The 20,072-nt window shown below is 44.6% G+C and overlaps 1 protein-coding gene across 1 annotated transcript in view; it reads right to left on the bottom strand.

Moving 5' to 3' along the window:
* AGXT (alanine--glyoxylate aminotransferase) overlaps positions 1-20,072 on the bottom strand; it is a 465,350-nt gene that overhangs the window by 257,624 nt on the left and 187,654 nt on the right. The window contains exon 3 of the mRNA XM_086944021.1: positions 7,671-7,735. Within this exon, the coding sequence (XP_086800147.1) occupies positions 7,671-7,735 (65 nt within the window). The remainder of the gene's footprint in view (positions 1-7,670; positions 7,736-20,072) is intronic.

The raw sequence follows: 20,072 nt of genomic DNA, 5'->3' as shown, positions 1-20,072 counted from the left end.
CCCACAAGTAGTGAACCAGGTCCTCTTGATCTGGTAAACAAAATTACCTCAGTACTAAAATCCTTATTTCAACCCCTTGAAAAGAGACTAATAAATATTGAGAGCCAATTGTTAATACTTACCAAATCTTTGCAACCTAATTTAACTCGTGAATCCCAAAAAAAGGGAACAAATAATCAACCTGCAGCTTCGCTACAAAGTAAAAAAACTACACAAACCTGTCCTGTAACAAAACCGCAACTAGTCGCAAAAGATCCTGTAGTAGGAAAACCACTCCCGGCAATAACAATACCAACCCCTAACCCCAACACACTCCCAAAAGCTCCTGCCGCAAAAATAACAAAAGCAACCACACCAGCCCCTAAAACGCCAGCTGCCACAAATATTCCTCAGAGTAAACCAAACCCCACAGTAAATAAAGGTACCACGAGAGGAGCTTTTGATGGAAGATCCTACATGCATCTACCACCCGAAGCATCGCCATTCGTGGTTGTAATGACGGGAGTACCAGAACTGGCAGGGGAGACATCAGAGCCTAATTGGTCCTTAAAAAATAAGGTCCAATATTGGCTAAACACAAATCGTCCCTGTCCCCCAAACTGGACAAGCAGGATAGCAACAGTCAGTAGGACCCCATGGGTGGGACATACAAAAAAAGTAATACAGGGTGATTGCATTGTAATCACTTTTGAGGACCCCAAAGTTGTCGAGTACATATGCTCTTGGGATCAACAAAACTCAAGCGGGGGAATAGACACAAAGAGTCTTTCCTTTTTCTATCCCAAAAAGCATTATAACAACTATTTTAATGATCAAGACAACCTGTGGCGAAAAGCAGTCCCACAGCCTTGGGATTTTACTAATGCTAGACCTAAAATCCCCCCACGGCAGAACGGCCAAGGACCCCCCTGGTGGTCGGTCGACTCAAATTACCACCAACAGGACGGCCCATGGCGGTAATGGGACCCCGTAATGGAAGAAGAGACTGGGACCAATGGGGTGTTCCACCACAGCGGCACTTTAGACCCAGATATGGAGAAGCTCCATACTGGGAAAACTGGCAGGGTATACCAACAATGAACCGGTACAGTAGCCTGGAGATGGTCGACTGACCATTACCGAATTCCACCAATGATAAATCAACCATTTCAGCTCGGGACCCGGAAAGGAAAATGACTACAGGACAAGAAAATAGGTCACGATCACTGTCTGTCATTTTCTGGAACATAGCGGGACTTCGCCCCAAAATAGAGGATGGTTCAGCAGCCCAATTTTTCGAGGATGGCAAAATAATATGCCTCCAGGAAACATGGGCCACAAAAGAGCTACACATCGCAGGTTACAAAACTCTTTTTTCCCCAGCCCTTTCTAGCACTGCGGGCAGGCCCAAGGGGGGTTTGGTTACCTATATAGCTAATACAATCCCTAGCTTGAAACTCCTTAATACTGAAAATACACCAAATTTCCAACTACTCTCCTTCTCAGTTGGCAAAGAAACTACTGTCATCCTAGTAAATCTCTACAATAACTTAGAAGAGGACAAATTCATCAAAACTATTCAGACAATCCAGGAAAAGATCGCTAGATATACAGAAGTATACAGAAAAAAGGCAACTGTTCATCTACTATGGGGAGGGGACTTTAACATACACCCCTGCCCATTTTGGAACAACCATAACTGTGGGATAGTGGATGAGCAAGATAACCCCCTCGCCCATTTCATTCACGATGGAAAAGGGGAAGCGATGAACAATCTTCTTACAGACCTGGAACTGTCAATATTAAACAAACAAAATTCGGATGATAACACTTTCTGCCCCACATGTACAGGGAGGGGACACGAGACTACTGTCGACTATGTCCTTTCAACGGATGGGCTGAGACAGCTAACCATGGACTTTGCTTTATTGGAAAACAACCTAAGCGACCATTCAGTGCTTAGAGTGGATCTGGACCTCTTAAATCACCCAACACAGACAACCATAATTGCACATACTCTTTCCCAAAATCGCCTGGAAGTGGGCAGAGCAAATGGATTCACAGTGAAATGGGGTAAGATTGATCCAGTCCAACTAAGTAATAGCATAATAAAGACCCTATACTCAAACATAATAAAATGCATAGATTTGGAGTCTGACGATAACACCATCCTTGAAAACTTTAAGATTATCTTGGACAAAATCAAACTAATGCTGACCAGGGGAAATAAATCACATAACTTATCAACTCCAGGCTGGTTTAATCATGATTGCACCACCTCACTAACCAAGCTAAAAGAGGCTCTCAGGCAACCAAAAAGGGACAAACAATTGATTAAACACCTAAGACTCCAGTACAAAAAGTTCAGGAAACAAAGAAAACAGGAGCTGAAACAGTCCCTATGGAACGATTTACACAAAAGTTCACTCACAAAAAACAGCGAGTCTTTCTGGCGGATCGTGAAAACCCCCTTTCTTTCGGACTCTAGTAGACCTCAGATTGATGTAGCGATAGAAGAGGAAACTTGGGTAAATCATTTTTCCCATATATTCAAACTAACATCACCAAATGAAGAAACAACTTATTCTCATCCTCCTGTCGACTTTCCAATAAATATGCAGTTTGACATCCCCGAGGTACTGAAAGCACTGAATCTAAGTAAAGGGGGCAAAGCCCCAGGACCAGACGGGGTCCCTGTGGATCTCTTTAAACAACATCTGGATCTTTGGGCCCCTATACTCACTAGAGTATGCACCGCAACAGCGAGATTGGGCTTAATGGAGTCTTGGTCCAACTCCATTATGGTTCCGATTTTCAAAAAGGGGGACCGCCAAGATGTTAAATGTTACCGACCAATTTCTTTATTAGATTCCGTGGGAAAAGTAGTTGGCAGAGTAATCCTGGAACAACTCCAACAATGGGCTGACGACAGAAAGATTCTATCGGACCTTCAATTTGGTTTTAGAGAAGGGTTTGGAACTGTGGAACAGGCCCTCAATCTAAGTCTAATTGTGTCCAAGTACATCCACGCAAAGCAGGGGACAATGCACATGGTGTACGTGGACTTGTCCTCTGCTTTTGACTGCGTCTCTCACTCAAAGCTGTGGACCCTACTGCGAGACATGGGGGTGGATCCCCCATTACTGGACTTCCTAAGGGAATTATATACGGACGCTTCTGCGAGAGTGCGCTACGGGATAAAGGGAGAGCTTAATGCGTCATTCAAGGTAGAGCGAGGTGTCAGGCAGGGGTGTGTCCTAGCCCCCTTCCTCTTCTCCCTGTACACAAACGGGCTGGAAGAAGGAATGTTGAGAGGGGGGCAGGACCTCCCAAGACTGAAACAAAGCATGATCCCGGCACTGCTCTACGCGGATGACGCGGTAATTTTGGCTCGCACTCCCATAGAACTTCAGAAATCTTTAAATAAATACGCTGACTTCATGGGTACACTAGACCTGCACATAAATGTGAAAAAGCGTTTGTAATGGTGGCTGGAGGAGGGAGAAAGCGAATAAAGAACATTACTTTAAATAATCAAAATCTTGAGAGAACCCCACAGTATCCATACCTGGGCATAATGATCGACGAGAAACTAAACTGGAAAGCAGCGATTGAGTCGAGGAGACATCTGTTTAGGAGAGCCAATACTGCCCTGATTAGCTTCTCACAAAGACTTGGAAGGAGATCACCAGTGGAGATGCTACAAATCTACTCTGCAAAATGCCTAGCCATTGCCCTATACGGGGCTGGCGTTTGGGGACACGTTGACGCCGGATCTCTCCAAACAGCTGAGAACTCGTTCACTAGATTCCTTTTATCTGCCCCCAAGTGTTCATCTACATATGCATGCCATATGGAATTGGGAATCTCCTATATAAAGGATCTAATAAAAGTCCAGCCACTGCTACTCTGGAGGCGCATATGGTTATCTGACAAGAACATGCTGACCAAGGCCATTCTGGAGGACTCAATGGCCCTGGATAATGCGCACAGAATAGCCTGGCTTACTTATGTCAAACGATTCTTTACGGATATGGGTCTAGAAAGATTTTATCTCAGTCCACTATCTCTGACTGAGATAAGCAAGAAAGAGCTGAAACAGAAAGCAATGAGCCACCTAGAGTCACTCAGAATTACCCTGCTTTCAAATAAACAATCTGTACAACATGCAAACATGGTACAGCTAACACCACAAATCCAGCCTTATCTTGCATTGGAAATTAACTCATACGAAAGAATGCTTTTGACCAGACTTAGACTTAATCTGTTTCACAGACTAGTTGCTTTCCCGCAAATGAACACTTGGGAATCAAAATTGACTTTGTGCCCCTGTGACGAGATTTCCACACAAACATGTATGCACACGATACTGTTTTGCAAATATTATCTCCCTCACAGGAAAATTTGGCTTTTTCCATTACTGAAAGCCTGGGGTCTTAGACAATGTCGTCCGGCCATGATTCTCTTACAGATGTTAGACTCTGAGCGCACCTGTTACCATACACTGAACTTTTTAAAATGTATTATTAGGCACCGAAAGAATCTTTAAAAATCTTTTTTGTGTGATCTATTTTTATGCTGTAAATTTTATACTGTTGCTTTTATGGTTTTATAATGACAAAAACCGAATAAAGAAATATAAAAAAAAATATGCTGCAAATAGTTGTGCTACAATTATACTGTGTGTAATTATCAATGGTATTGGCATTAGTAGAAATACCATTGATAATCAAGACGTGGCTAAAATTAGACAATTGAATGCATGAAAAAGAAACAAATACTGTGATTTTTTTTTATTAAGCTAAGCATAAATATAAATTGACGTTTAAATTGAGAATTTTGGATATTGGATTATTATATTTTAAGTAAGAGCAACTTTGGTGTGCATTGTGTCTTCTTGCATAAACTGTTTTAAACCAATACCCGGATAATCGACCCACTGCTGGTGTTTTCTGCTCAAGGGGTGTCACACTGACCCCAGGTACTTGATAGTACTGGACTACTAAGCTATGAGTAGTATATAAGCGAAGCAGATTTAACAAAATATTATTATATAGCGATTGATCCGTGCAGGGTGGGGTGGCAAACTAGAAGTCACTTAACTTTTGCGTGAAATAAGAATATAATACCACTACTACCTTGATTTATACTATAGTGATGCACAAATAGAATACCACAACTAGCACAAGAATCAAGTAGGGCATTGATCATCACATAGTGAGTGACCCGTGCAGGAATAGGCGGCCTACTTGATTTTTTTAAATTCTATAATGATATACAAATATAATATCATTATTAGACTTGTAGAACATTGATTATTTGGTTATTGAGGGGTGAATTAAAAAACACCTTTACATTGTGCTTATTTACAGATATGCCACATGAACTTTGCCGATCAATATCATTATTCTAATCGTCTATATATTAAAAGACAATTAGAGGAAACTATGAGGTACGACCCTGTAAGCTTGATTATTACTTTGAAATTTGTTATTTGAATTTAGCATGCTGTTTTTACTTAAGAGACACTTGTGAATGTACAGCATCAATAAGAGCTTATGTCATACTGAGAATGTATAATGGATTCTACGGTGATGTCCATATCTTGAACTGAACCTGTGAAGATACGTGCACTCCCTTCTTGTCAAATTTGTAAAAATATTATAAAACTATTGGCATCTCAGCCATGTGAGATTGTGAGAGAGTCCACTAGATCTGAGATGTCGTGTATAATTTAATTAACTTTTTCGTCCCATTTTTTCTCCCATTAGAAAATGTATTGAATTCAAAGATCACTTAATCAGAACAACAATGAAAATGTGATTGTGTTACTAGCTGAACCAAAAATTAGAATTAGCTTCTCAAAGAGCGATATTTCTAAAATGCACATATGAACTATAGTTGTAGATGAGCAATGAGAATGCAATGTCTGGTTCTCAAGTATTAGATATTTTTAAATATTTGTATTGTAAATAGTCTTTTTTGTAATTGCTTCTAGCCCTGAAGAAGTCCCAAGAAAGGGATGAAACGCGTTGGCAAGCAATTCTGTTGTGTCTACTCAGAATATATTAAATATTTTGGAATAAAAAGATTGTGCTTTCTACAATCAAAATACCAACGTTTGGCCTTTTTCATTTGGGAAGCTATCGAATTTACATTCTGCTTTGTCTTTTAAATATGATGCTATATTGCTATTATATTATTACTAATTGTGTCTCTCGGGTGCTGGGTCAAGTTAGTGCTTTTGCTAAAGGTGGTTCTTGAACCGTCAAATTGGTGTGTATGTGGGTCACACCCCAGGCCAAGTGCACCGAGGTATTTGAAATATTTCAGGGGCTATCACACTTGATAAATGACTGGTGCTGGATCCTTCATGCGCTGACCCTCTCTCCGTTTGTTTATTCCAGTTTTATTTAACATCATTCTGAATGTTAGGGCTCAGTAAACACCAGCCCAGTGCTGCTTTTGACCAGGGGGTCGCATGTAAAGGTCGGGTGGGCCGCAAGTGGTCCCCGGGCCATACTTGGAGTATTACTGATTTAAACGAACCCAGAGAGTAGATGTCTTGCATTCAGATGTGCCGAACAATTGAATTTGAACCCTTTCCCAACTTTGTTTGAATTAATATGCACCCTTTCAGTAAATCCATGACCGTGGCTAATTTATTTTTCATCATAATCACATCTAACAGTGGTTGGGTCCTCTGCAGAACGTGTCTATGAGATAATCACATAAAGAGGGTGCACAGACACAGGGTCACTGCCTGCAGGAGCCCTTTATTAATAGTCCTGGCGGCAGAGTACCCTGTTGAAAATTCATGGGTGTAGCTGGTCCTTTTGCTGCCCTTAACGGTCCCAGCTTTTGCCGCCCGTGGCTGCCGTAAAATGGGGGGGGGGGTTCCTGCTGGCAAACGAATCCTGCATTTGGCGGCCCGTGTGGCTACAAGTAAGGGGGGAGGAGGCTGCCTCCCCCAAATTTCGTGCCACCTGGGGCGGACCACGCCCCTTGCTATGCCACAGGCAAAAACTGAGTAACAGCATTTGAAAGCAGGCGCGGAACCAGCTTTGTGTCAATAGTTAGTAAAAGTAACAGCTTCCGAGCTTCTGATGTACAGCTTCCAGAAACCATCACAGTGACTTTATAATCCCACCTGGATTTGGGCACCCCTCTCCAAATCCAACATAGAACGAATAGGTATTTTATGTTCCATTGGTAAACTGTACTTTAATCATTTTAAAAGTGAACAACTCAACTGCTTAATATCTGTGTCTGTTGTTAGTGCCTGTTAGCGCAGTGCTACAAAACCTTATGTAGGAGCTGCTGCCGGTTTACACAGAAAAGAAGATATTGATTGTTCATCCTTGCGTTTCCTTTGTGTCAGGCGCTTAAGGTAAGTTACTGTGACATTTAATGGGTCTTGAAATATTTGTCTGGTTTGCTACCCCTTGCGATCTCTTTGTAGTTGGGCTGGATTACTTCACTAGCCCCCCCCCACCTAAAAATCAGTCCCAACTTTTATGCCTCACCACTTTGACATGTCACTGCCTGCCAATGACCATAACAAAAGAGAGAGACAAATGAAAAAAACCATAGGAAGGCTAAGTGGCTGCTGGATGGTACACTTTTCAGAACATTCGTTGCTGGGTTAAGCTAGTTACATCCAAATACCAACCTGCTGATCTATCACTCACCTTCTCTACCTCGTCAAGGGAGAAGCTTTCACCCGGAGACTTCACCAAGCGATGTACAATGGCACCTAAGGGGGCATAATAAATAAAAGCACTTGTCAGGTAACTGGAATACACAATATAAGGCCTCATCAACCACCAAATTCCACACATAGTATCAGCCACGTATCTGTATGACACTGTGACTTTTAAAGCACATACTCTGAATATTCTCTGGCCCAGAACAACTAAAGTTTGTACGAGTGATCACACAGTGCATCAATGGGCGTACAACAGCGTTGATCAACATTTCATCACTAAAGTGGTAGAAGTTGACCCTCTTGGTTCACCACCTAAACTGCACAGAGCTGTAAAGGTCCAACCTCGTTAATTAATGCTAAGTGGGAATTGGTTGGTGCAAAACCACACAAACACCCTTAGATGTTGGTGCAAAGTGACATCAACTAATGGAGTGAGACTTAGTATTGTGCCAAACCCCTACACACTAGTGGCCCTGGTGGGGCAGCAGTTGAAGCATGTGGTGCACTAGTTCAACGCAGGGTGCACTACATTTTAGGTCCAGGATGTGCTAGGGAAGAGGTGACACAGGACATTACCTCATCGTTCATCTTCCTCACCACAGTAATTACGTATTGAGCTTTAGCCTCTCACAGAAACTCCTAAGTCAAAAATCAGAATACTAGCCGCCCTTCCCTCCAATATGTCGGACGTTCTCTTCCTCCTATTAAGAGGAAGCCAACCCACATCACATCCTGTTTGTTGGTTTCTGCACTACTCTGAGTGCTGTCTTCTGATTGGTATGGTGAGTGGGGATTGAGGTCCTGCTTTAGCAGACTCTAGTTTCCTGGGGCATGAGGTGTGCTGGGCATGCCGGGGTGACCCCTTGTCTCTGTTTCTTTGATGTTCGGACTCCCCGGATTCGGCAGTTCTGCTATAGCAGACTCACAAGGAGTAAATGTGCGGACTGCATGCTGGGTTCCTTGGCCACGTCCTCTACCGGCCTTGTCCTGCTAGAGCGGACTAGCCGGTGGGTCGCTGTTAGAACTTGGGGTCTCTAGTTGGCAGAGGTTGGTACCTTTGACCAAATAGGGACCCTTGCTTCTAGTCAGAGAAAGGGGATTACACTTCTGGATAACCCCTGCTCACCCCCTTGGTAACTTGGCACGAGCAGACAGGCTTATCTCAGAGGCTGTGTGCTAAGCATTTGTGAACACATATAGTAATACAGTGAAAACACTACAGATGGTCACCACACCGGTTTAATAAAAATAAGTATTCGTTATAAAGACTTATCACAAGACCATAAACAACAAAAATCCACAATACTGTAATCAATAATAATTATTCAAGATGGTAGAAATAGTTCAAAAATAGGTTATTCACTTAAAAGCAGTCTTTAGCAACAGATAACCCCAACTGGAGTTATCACTCAGCAAAGCTCTTCTCTATTGGAAACAAACTCTCAAATACACCAAGAAAGTCATTCCATACTCCAACAATATACCATTAATGGAAATCCCCACTGCTATTGGAAAAGTCCCTAAAATGGGGGAGTGGGGGTTAGAGGCCTGCAGCGGCCTCGGTCTACGCCTGCTTCGGCCCCGATTTTTAAACACAGCAACTTAGTAGCAGGGATAGTACGTCCATCGCTTAGCGCGCTCCATACAAGGCCCAGATTAAAACATTGCTACATTGTAACGAGGTTGCGAACCCGCGTGTGAAAAATGCCTATCCTCTTAGACTAAAGCCACTAAACGCATCCAATTCCTACGCTATAGTGAGGCCCTTTCACCTAGTTGAACTGCTCGTGTGCCCGAAACTGTCTCACCGAGGCCTCCGCCGTAGAACTTCCGCAAAGCTCCGATCTTGTTCTTCATTGGCGAGAGGACAAAGAGGGCGCTGTTATCTTCCCCTGGCCTTTTAAACCCCACTCCAGCTTGGTGTTTCCGGTGCCCTGACACTGGGTCAATCTCATGGACATCTTTTCTTTTTCTTTTGACGTCCCACCATTTTGCTGCTGTTCTCGGCCGCTTTTCTCCGGACCCTAACCCGCCAACTTGTCCATTCCCCGGTCCTTTACCCTTTTCCCCCGTTTCCCCCTTGATGATCCTCAAATGTTTCTTCCTTTTTTTGATTTGCCTTTTCTCCATACTCTTGTATCCCTCCCACCCTCCCTTGGTGCTGTGACTGCGTCCCCCCTCCGACCCCACTTAATGGAACTCCGCTCTCCTGGTTTTTTGGGTCTTGACCTGAGAAAATCTACTATTTGTATATATATATATGTATATAGAGATAACTCTAACCACGCTATATGTAGTAGACCTTTGTACTCTCTACCATTCCTATGTGACTCTTGGGGGCCCATTAGGATGGCGGGCGGATCGCCCCCGCTAGTTTCCTGGGGCATGAGGTGTGCTGGGCATGCCGGGGTGACCCCTTGTCTCTGTTTCTTTGATGTTCGGACTCCCCGGATTCGGCAGTTCTGCTATAGCAGACTCACAAGGAGTAAATGTGCGGACTGCATGCTGGGTTCCTTGGCCACGTCCTCTACCGGCCTTGTCCTGCTAGAGCGGACTAGCCGGTGGGTCGCTGTTAGAACTTGGGGTCTCTAGTTGGCAGAGGTTGGTACCTTTGACCAAATAGGGACCCTTGCTTCTAGTCAGAGAAAGGGGATTACACTCCTGGATAACCCCTGCTCACCCCCTTGGTAACTTGGCACGAGCAGACAGGCTTATCTCAGAGGCTGTGCGCTAAGCATTTGTGAACACATATAGTAATACAGTGAAAACACTACAGATGGTCACCACACCGGTTTTATAAAAATAAGTATTCGTTATAAAGACTTATCACAAGACCATAAACAACAAAAATCCACAATACTGTAATCAATAATAATTATTCAAGATGGTAGAAATAGTTCAAAAATAGGTTATTCACTTAAAAGCAGTCTTTAGCAACAGATAACCCCAACTGGAGTTATCACTCAGCAAAGCTCTTCTCTATTGGAAACAAACTCTCAAATACACCAAGAAAGTCATTCCATACTCCAACAATATACCATTAATGGAAATCCCCACTGCTATTGGAAAAGTCCCTAAAATGGGGGAGTGGGGGTTAGAGGTCTGCAGCGGCCTCGGTCTACGCCTGCTTCGGCCCCGATTTTTAAACACAGCAACTTAGTAGCAGGGATAGTACGTCCATCGCTTAGCGCGCTCCATACAAGGCCCAGATTAAAACATTGCTACATTGTAACGAGGTTGCGAACCCGCGTGTGAAAAATGCCTATCCTCTTAGACTAAAGCCACTAAACGCATCCAATTCCTACGCTATAGTGAGGCCCTTTCACCTAGTTGAACTGCTCGTGTGCCCGAAACTGTCTCACCGAGGCCTCCGCCGTAGAACTTCCGCAAAGCTCCGATCTTGTTCTTCATTGGCGAGAGGACAAAGAGGGCGCTGTTATCTTCCCCTGGCCTTTTAAACCCCACTCCAGCTTGGTGTTTCCGGTGCCCTGACACTGGGTCAATCTCATGGACATCTTTTCTTTTTCTTTTGACGTCCCACCATTTTGCTGCTGTCCTCGGCCGCTTTTCTCCGGACCCTAACCCGCCAACTTGTCCATTCCCCGGTCCTTTACCCTTTTCCCCCGTTTCCCCCTTGATGATCCTCAAATGTTTCTTCCTTTTTTTGATTTGCCTTTTCTCCATACTCTTGTATCCCTCCCACCCTCCCTTGGTGCTGTGACTGCGTCCCCCCTCCGACCCCACTTAATGGAACTCCGCTCTCCTGGTTTTTTGGGTCTTGACCTGAGAAAATCTACTATTTGTATATATATATATGTATATAGAGATAACTCTAACCACGCTATATGTAGTAGACCTTTGTACTCTCTACCATTCCTATGTGACTCTTGGGGGCCCATTAGGATGGCGGGCGGATCGCCCCCGCTAGTTTCCTGGGGCATGAGGTGTGCTGGGCATGCCGGGGTGACCCCTTGTCTCTGTTTCTTTGATGTTCGGACTCCCCGGATTCGGCAGTTCTGCTTTAAGTGGGGTCCCCCCTCCGACCCCACTTAATGGAACTCCGCTCTCCTGGTTTTTTGGGTCTTGACCTGAGAAAATCTACTATTTGTATATATATATATGTATATAGAGATAACTCTAACCACGCTATATGTAGTAGACCTTTGTACTCTCTACCATTCCTATGTGACTCTTGGGGGCCCATTAGGATGGCGGGCGGATCGCCCCCGCTAGTTTCCTGGGGCATGAGGTGTGCTGGGCATGCCGGGGTGACCCCTTGTCTCTGTTTCTTTGATGTTCGGACTCCCCGGATTCGGCAGTTCTGCTATAGCAGACTCACAAGGAGTAAATGTGCGGACTGCATGCTGGGTTCCTTGGCCACGTCCTCTACCGGCCTTGTCCTGCTAGAGCGGACTAGCCGGTGGGTCGCTGTTAGAACTTGGGGTCTCTAGTTGGCAGAGGTTGGTACCTTTGACCAAATAGGGACCCTTGCTTCTAGTCAGAGAAAGGGGATTACACTCCTGGATAACCCTGCTCACCCCCTTGGTAACTTGGCACGAGCAGACAGGCTTATCTCAGAGGCTGTGCGCTAAGCATTTGTGAACACATATAGTAATACAGTGAAAACACTACAGATGGTCACCACACCGGTTTTATAAAAATAAGTATTCGTTATAAAGACTTATCACAAGACCATAAACAACAAAAATCCACAATACTGTAATCAATAATAATTATTCAAGATGGTAGAAATAGTTCAAAAATAGGTTATTCACTTAAAAGCAGTCTTTAGCAACAGATAACCCCAACTGGAGTTATCACTCAGCAAAGCTCTTCTCTATTGGAAACAAACTCTCAAATACACCAAGAAAGTCATTCCATACTCCAACAATATACCATTAATGGAAATCCCCACTGCTATTGGAAAAGTCCCTAAAATGGGGGAGTGGGGGTTAGAGGTCTGCAGCGGCCTCGGTCTACGCCTGCTTCGGCCCCGATTTTTAGACACAGCAACTTAGTAGCAGGGATAGTACGTCCATCGCTTAGCGCGCTCCATACAAGGCCCAGATTAAAACATTGCTACATTGTAACGAGGTTGCGAACCCGCGTGTGAAAAATGCCTATCCTCTTAGACTAAAGCCACTAAACGCATCCAATTCCTACGCTATAGTGAGGCCCTTTCACCTAGTTGAACTGCTCGTGTGCCCGAAACTGTCTCACCGAGGCCTCCGCCGTAGAACTTCCGCAAAGCTCCGATCTTGTTCTTCATTGGCGAGAGGACAAAGAGGGCGCTGTTATCTTCCCCTGGCCTTTTAAACCCCACTCCAGCTTGGTGTTTCCGGTGCCCTGACACTGGGTCAATCTCATGGACATCTTTTCTTTTTCTTTTGACGTCCCACCATTTTGCTGCTGTCCTCGGCCGCTTTTCTCCGGACCCTAACCCGCCAACTTGTCCATTCCCCGGTCCTTTACCCTTTTCCCCCGTTTCCCCCTTGATGATCCTCAAATGTTTCTTCCTTTTTTTGATTTGCCTTTTCTCCATACTCTTGTATCCCTCCCACCCTCCCTTGGTGCTGTGACTGCGTCCCCCCTCCGACCCCACTTAATGGAACTCCGCTCTCCTGGTTTTTTGGGTCTTGACCTGAGAAAATCTACTATTTGTATATATATATATGTATATAGAGATAACTCTAACCACGCTATATGTAGTAGACCTTTGTACTCTCTACCATTCCTATGTGACTCTTGGGGGCCCATTAGGATGGCGGGCGGATCGCCCCCGCTAGTTTCCTGGGGCATGAGGTGTGCTGGGCATGCCGGGGTGACCCCTTGTCTCTGTTTCTTTGATGTTCGGACTCCCCGGATTCGGCAGTTCTGCTATAGCAGACTCACAAGGAGTAAATGTGCGGACTGCATGCTGGGTTCCTTGGCCACGTCCTCTACCGGCCTTGTCCTGCTAGAGCGGACTAGCCGGTGGGTCGCTGTTAGAACTTGGGGTCTCTAGTTGGCAGAGGTTGGTACCTTTGACCAAATAGGGACCCTTGCTTCTAGTCAGAGAAAGGGGATTACACTCCTGGATAACCCCTGCTCACCCCCTTGGTAACTTGGCACGAGCAGACAGGCTTATCTCAGAGGCTGTGTGCTAAGCATTTGTGAACACATATAGTAATACAGTGAAAACACTACAGATGGTCACCACACCAGTTTTATAAAAATAAGTATTCGTTATAAAGACTTATCACAAGACCATAAACAACAAAAATCCACAATACTGTAATCCATAATAATTATTCAAGATGGTAGAAATAGTTCAAAAAAGAGGTTATTCACTTAAAAGCAGTCTTTAGCAACAGATAACCCCAACTGGAGTTATCACTCAGCAAACCTCTTCTCTATTGGAAACAAACTCTCAAATACACCAAGAAAGTCATTCCATACTCCAACAATATACCATTAATGGAAATCCCCACTGCTATTGGAAAAGTCACTAAAATGGGGGAGTGGGGGTTAGAGGTCTGCAGCGGCCTCGGTCTACGCCTGCTTCAGCCCTCTTCAGCGGTCTTTCTATAAAAAGACGGGGAGGGTTCAATCCCAATAATCTGCAGGGGTCCTAGTGGCCCAGATTCCTGGCACAAATGCCTCTTCAGCGGTCTTTCTATAAAAAGACTGGGAGGGTTCAATCCCAATAATCTGCAGGGTTCATAGTGGCCCAGACTCCTGGCACAAATGCCTGTGTTCAATTGTGAATTTAAGAGGTACTATGGTTTGAGTTCGGCTTCAAACAGTCCAACAGACTGTTGTGTCTAGTTCGGCACGTAACCCTCGGAGGGAATTAATAACCCTCAATCAAAAGTCAAAATAGTGGCAGCCCTAAATAACGGCCATTTTTTCTCAACAGGCAATGGGGCATGTATAAGCCCTAGTCACAGTCTCGTTCGTCCTTATCGTCAAGATGCCCGCCATCACCTGAGGTTTCGAGTTGCCTCCACGAACGCCCTAAGAGACAGGAGGTACAATTCAAGTTTGCCGACTTGGTACTACTTATTGCTAAGTGAGCAGTTACGATGAGGTGGAAATCTGCCTCTCCTCCCTCGCCACTGCACTGGCACACGGAATTGATACGATGAGGAATGGCTGAAAGTACTATAATCCAACAGGAGGAATTACGGGGCTTGAGTAAGACTCCTATCTCGTTGGAATGGAATGAAATGTTGGAAGTCTTCAAAGCTATAGATTCTTTTACACCCCCGAAGTCACCAAAAGCTTTGACTCACCCCATTACTTTGAATGACTTGCTTGCCCCTTTTTGACCTCTGTCAGCTTTCTAATTATAGTGTACAAGTACACTACAGTTGTTTTTGTATACTCCAAGGTTGTCATTCAACATCTTTATGCACTACTATGTATCATACTCTTTATGTGCACAAGGGATAGTTCCATAGGAGTCTGTGATACCATTCAGTATTCTCGAACCAGAGAACAGGGGGGTGGAGGGAGTTTGTTTATCTTTATATTTCTTATTAAATTTGGACTAAATTTGTTGCGAAGATGTACAGTTTATCCTTGCTTTTGCCACAATTGTTACCTTCATCATATGCTATTATTATGTACTCTGTTCTTTTCTAACATTGCTTACGTCCTGTACTGACCGGTTTACTGCTTCTTTCTAATACCTGTGAAAACGTACTGATATTTGTTTTATATTTTTATGTATTGGATGTTTTGTTCTTTACTGCTGCTAAATGTAATGCACAGTTACTATTGACAATGATAATTGCCTTTTGTGTGTTGTCCTGTATCGCAAAATCAATAAAATTATGTTTAAAAAAAAAAACGGAGTTATCACGACGTCAAGGTCAAAGAAATCTCAAAGTACAGCGCCAACCGCGAGGTGCGCGGTGTCCGGCCCGGAGTCGAAACAGACCCACAGAGAACAGTACCTTGGAAAAGGTGAAAACAAAGACAACACACGACGTTGGGCGGTGCAGGGTTGTGGTGCGTTGCGGCGTCAGTTCCTTGCTTCGGGGGAGATGATGGGTCGGCGTCCTGGATGCTTGCGCAGTCAGGGGAGGCGTCAGCTTCTGACCAGAGAGGAGGTGACATCACGATGGCGCCAAAATCACGGTTCCATACAGTGTCACAATGTCAATGGTTTCTTGACCACCCAAGTCGACGATCGGTTCCGCGATGATGTCGGCTTCGGAGTTGATGGAGCACAGCAGCAGGCGTTGCGCCTACGTCGCAAGTCGGAGCTGCGCTCACAGCTGTGTCAAGCTTACGATGTTGTTCGCTGGCGTCGATATGGCACGGCGGTCGGCGTTGGGTCTGCGGTACAAGTCAGAGCATAGCTCACAGCTTCGATGCAGATGACTGCATCGCTCGCCGGCCTCGGTGTTGTAGAATTCCTTCTGTAGCAACTAGAACAGCAAGTTCCAGATGCCGGCAAACAGAAGGGGTGAAGTCTGGTATCCCTGAGACTTCGGTCAGGAGGCTAGCTCAAATCAAGCCCTTGGAGTAATATTCTGCAAGATGATGAAAGTTCTTTAAAAGATCCTTCTCCTTTCCTTGGAAATGAAGAGACCACTGCAGGCCAACCCAGCAAACAGCACACTGGCAGAGGGGCATTCCAAACTCCTGCAACTTCCTTGGTTCTTCTCCGTGGCAAAGGTTTGTCTTGTTTTCCCAGAAGTGATCTAAAGTCCTGGTCTGGGCCCAAATATTTATACTGCAAAATCCTTTGTCCTCTGAGGGCAGAGGGTCCTGTACCTAGTCCAAACCAGTTCTGTGCAGTCCTGGAGCACTTTGTTTACAGGGCTCCTTCTTTCCTTTGTCAGGGTGGGCCAGGGTCCTCAGACACACCACAGGAGGTGGAGCCAGCTTTGTGGAAAGGCAGGCACAGCCCTTTTCAGGCCAGGTGCTACTCCCACCACTCTATATACAGATAGGTCTATTCAGCCTTGTGCTGGCTCACCGTGTCTCCTGGAGCCTCCCCAGTCTCTGTCACTCACAAACCAGACATACAATACGCAAGCTAGCAGAGGCAAGCTAAATGGTTAGGCAAGAAAATACCTACTTTCTAAATGTGGTGTTTTCAAACACAGAATGTTAAAACCAACTTCACTAAAAGATGTATTTTATCATTTTGAGTTCAGGCATACTAAACTCGAATTTCTACCATGTTCTCTGGGTCAGTTAGGACTATAAGATGTTATAATTAAATTGCCCATTCTGGCCGATGGGGACAGGTAGCCTTCCAATAGTGAAAAACGAAATAGGCTGTAATACACTATCAGGTCATGCCACACACATCAGGGCATGACCTACCTTTTACGTACAATGCACCCTGCCCTAGGGCCTACTTTAGGGGTGTCCAATATGTAGAAAAGGGAAGGTTTAGGGACTGGCAAGTGGGTGCACTTGCCAAGTCGACATGGCAGTCACAGACTGCACATGGCTCTGCAATGGCAGGCCCGAGACACACTTTACAAGCTGCTTCTGTGGGTGGCAAAACCAGTGCTGCAAGCCCACCAGCATTTGATTTACAGGCCATGTGCACACATGGTGCACTGTACTAGGGTCTGACAAGTAAATCAAATAAGCCAATCATGGAGTCACTAATCAATACAACAATTTAATATAGGGAGCACTTGCACTGTGGCACTGAATAGCAGCGGCACAGTGCCCAAAGCATCTAAACCAGCAAAAAATATCAACAAGCATTGGCATAGCCAATAGGTCTTGCTTATGGGACCTTATACGTATTTAGTTATGCAGCACAATAGCCTTGGTGCAACAACATCAACTGTTGCATGGTAAACACTTATAAGGTCCCAAAAGCGAGACCTATTGGCTATGCCAATGCTTGTTTACATAGTAACTGTTGAGTATCAGCTACGTCCTACTCCCAAACAGACAGCTAGCATGTCAACCGACCAGAGTGAGAGAGAGAGATTTACAGAGAGAGAGAGAGGGGTTTAGAGAGAGATTTAGCGAGAGAGATTTAGAGAGAGAGATTTAAAGAGTGAGATTTAGAGAGAGAGAGAGATATTTAGAGAGATATTTGAAGAGTGAGATTTAGAGAGAGAGATAGGTTTAGAGAGAGAGATTTAAAGAGAGATTTAGAGAGGCAGATTTAGAGAGAGAGAGAGATTTAGAGAGATTCAGAGATTTAGAGACCGAGAGAGAGATTTAGAGAGATTCAGAGATTTAGAGAGAGATTTAGAAAGAGAGATTTAGAGAGAGATTTTGAGAGATGTAGAGAGAGAGAATTAGAGAGAGATTTATAGAGAGAGAGAGTAAAAGAGATTTAAACAGAGAGAGAGTGATTTAGAGCGAGAGAGAAAGAGAGAGAGAGAGATTTAGAGAGAAATCTGACAAACTATTTGGGAGACGGCAGAATGCACATATTATAGACCCTAACACAGACGCTTCTAGTATTGAGCATGTGACCAAGAATATAAGCAGGTGCATACATGCGAAAGCTTGTAGACGGCGTTCATATTTGCACCATTTACAATTTTGCTTGAGCTAGCTAGATCTGCAACATTCATTCCTCGGGTACCAAGGAACATTCATCTCGGCTCATCGTAGAGACAGGCACACCCAGTGAGCAAAATTAACACGAGCAGAAAAACGTGGCTTTTACGAATTTCTTTAGTCAAGCATTTCACGTTTAATTGTATATACCCAGGGTAGCTATGCGCATGAGACTTCTTTAGTAGAAAAGTGCATGTTCACGGAGAGCATTACACGCGAGTCAACTTTGTTAAAAGAAATGACTCGTAGTTAGTGAAGACAATCTAACTTACAAGCCTGTTTCTGACTCGCTTGCAATTTTCGCCTGTTTAAAGGCGGTGAAACAATCGAATGAAAAATAAAAATTATTGTTTGGCGACGTGGCTTTAGTAACTCTCTGTTACTTTCAGGGTCATTCAAATAGGTAATTCCTACATAAAGCTGGGGCATCTGTCATGTCCTTTTCGGTGTCCGCAAAAAAAGGCAACAGCGTGATGACGAATATGTGAGCTTGTGTCACCACACATGCACAGGTTTGTGTCATGGTAACACTATGGCCATTTTATTTTCTATATTTGATTGATGCGGAGGGTGGAGGCAACTACAGGGCAGGTAGGGGTGGGGTTGAGAGCAACCCAGAGCATTAGTGATTTAATGGGGTATACATATGCAAGGGACAGAGGAAGAAATCACCTGCCCTCTTAGGCAGTGCCGACAGAGAAAGGAATACGTTCTCCTGGAATGTAAGCAGTGGAAGGCGCAACAAGTAATTCAATAAAAAACGAAGGTAAGGAAGCTGTGTTCCAGAAAAGGGACAGACACAAGAAGAGAAAGGGGATAAGAAGTAGACTACATGAGACTGCCAAGAAAGCTAACCACTGGTAAATAACGAGCTGACCCAACCCGCTATACATATTGCCATTGTATTGTCCACAATAGGTCTTCGAAACAATGCAGCTAAAAGCTGTCTTGGCAAGACCTCAAACCATGCAAATGATGCTGCCAAGGAAAGACTTGTGGAAGCGACCTCGCGCACAGCAAGGCAGGTAAGTAGAAGAGGACATGTATCACTGTGAGCATCAGAGGGGACCGGACTTGGAGGCCTGCTGAGCGAGGTCAGCACAGCATGGCAGGTGCTGCTTTTGTACAAGTACTCTGAGGAGGAGGGCGGGGAGGGGGCATCCGCCAGAATCTACCACCTTTACTGATGCGAATCTTGGCCCCAAGCGGGCAACAGTCGGAAAGGGCCCGTTTATGCATGGTAGCACAGTTGCAGCACATACTGTGCCTGGGTAAGCTTCACCTGGGTGCTCACTTTTGGGACCCATCGTAGGCCTTTGTGACACAACAAGGCACTGCCAGCATTGAAAAACTGAAGTGTGGGCTGGTTTCTCAATCTCAATCTTGGATTTTTATCCTAAGGCAGGCCATGCATAAGCTAGTTGGCTGGTTGCAATGTAGCAGCCTGTTACCAGCAGTGAGCTGGCCCTGCAGCATTCGAGTAACGCTTTACCTGAACGTATGTGTGGAAAGACCGGAGTTGGGGGAGGGTAATTCAGATATGGCATGTTCTAAGAACCTATCCCTACACGAGGGAGTTTCAATGGGGAATCCTGTGGAATCTGGTGGTGAGGCATCCATGGGAATCCTAAGGGATCTAGTCCAAAATCGGAGGCCAGAGCAGTTTTCTTAGTCTCCATCTCGCACACTGAGTAAATCAACAATCCTGAATTGCTACTTTGCATTTAGTTAATTCTTACAGGTTTACTAGCCCCTTTTGTTGAAGAAAAGAGTGTCCGCCTTTCCAGAATCCTCCACGAATTCTAACCCCTGTGTATGACCACCTGTATGCCACCTGCAGGGCAGTTTC

The sequence above is a fragment of the Lissotriton vulgaris genome, chromosome 11 (genome assembly GCF_964263255.1).
Source record: "Lissotriton vulgaris chromosome 11, aLisVul1.2, whole genome shotgun sequence".
Lineage (NCBI taxonomy): Eukaryota > Metazoa > Chordata > Amphibia > Caudata > Salamandridae > Lissotriton > Lissotriton vulgaris.
This window is presented reverse-complemented; position numbering and strand designations above follow the sequence as displayed.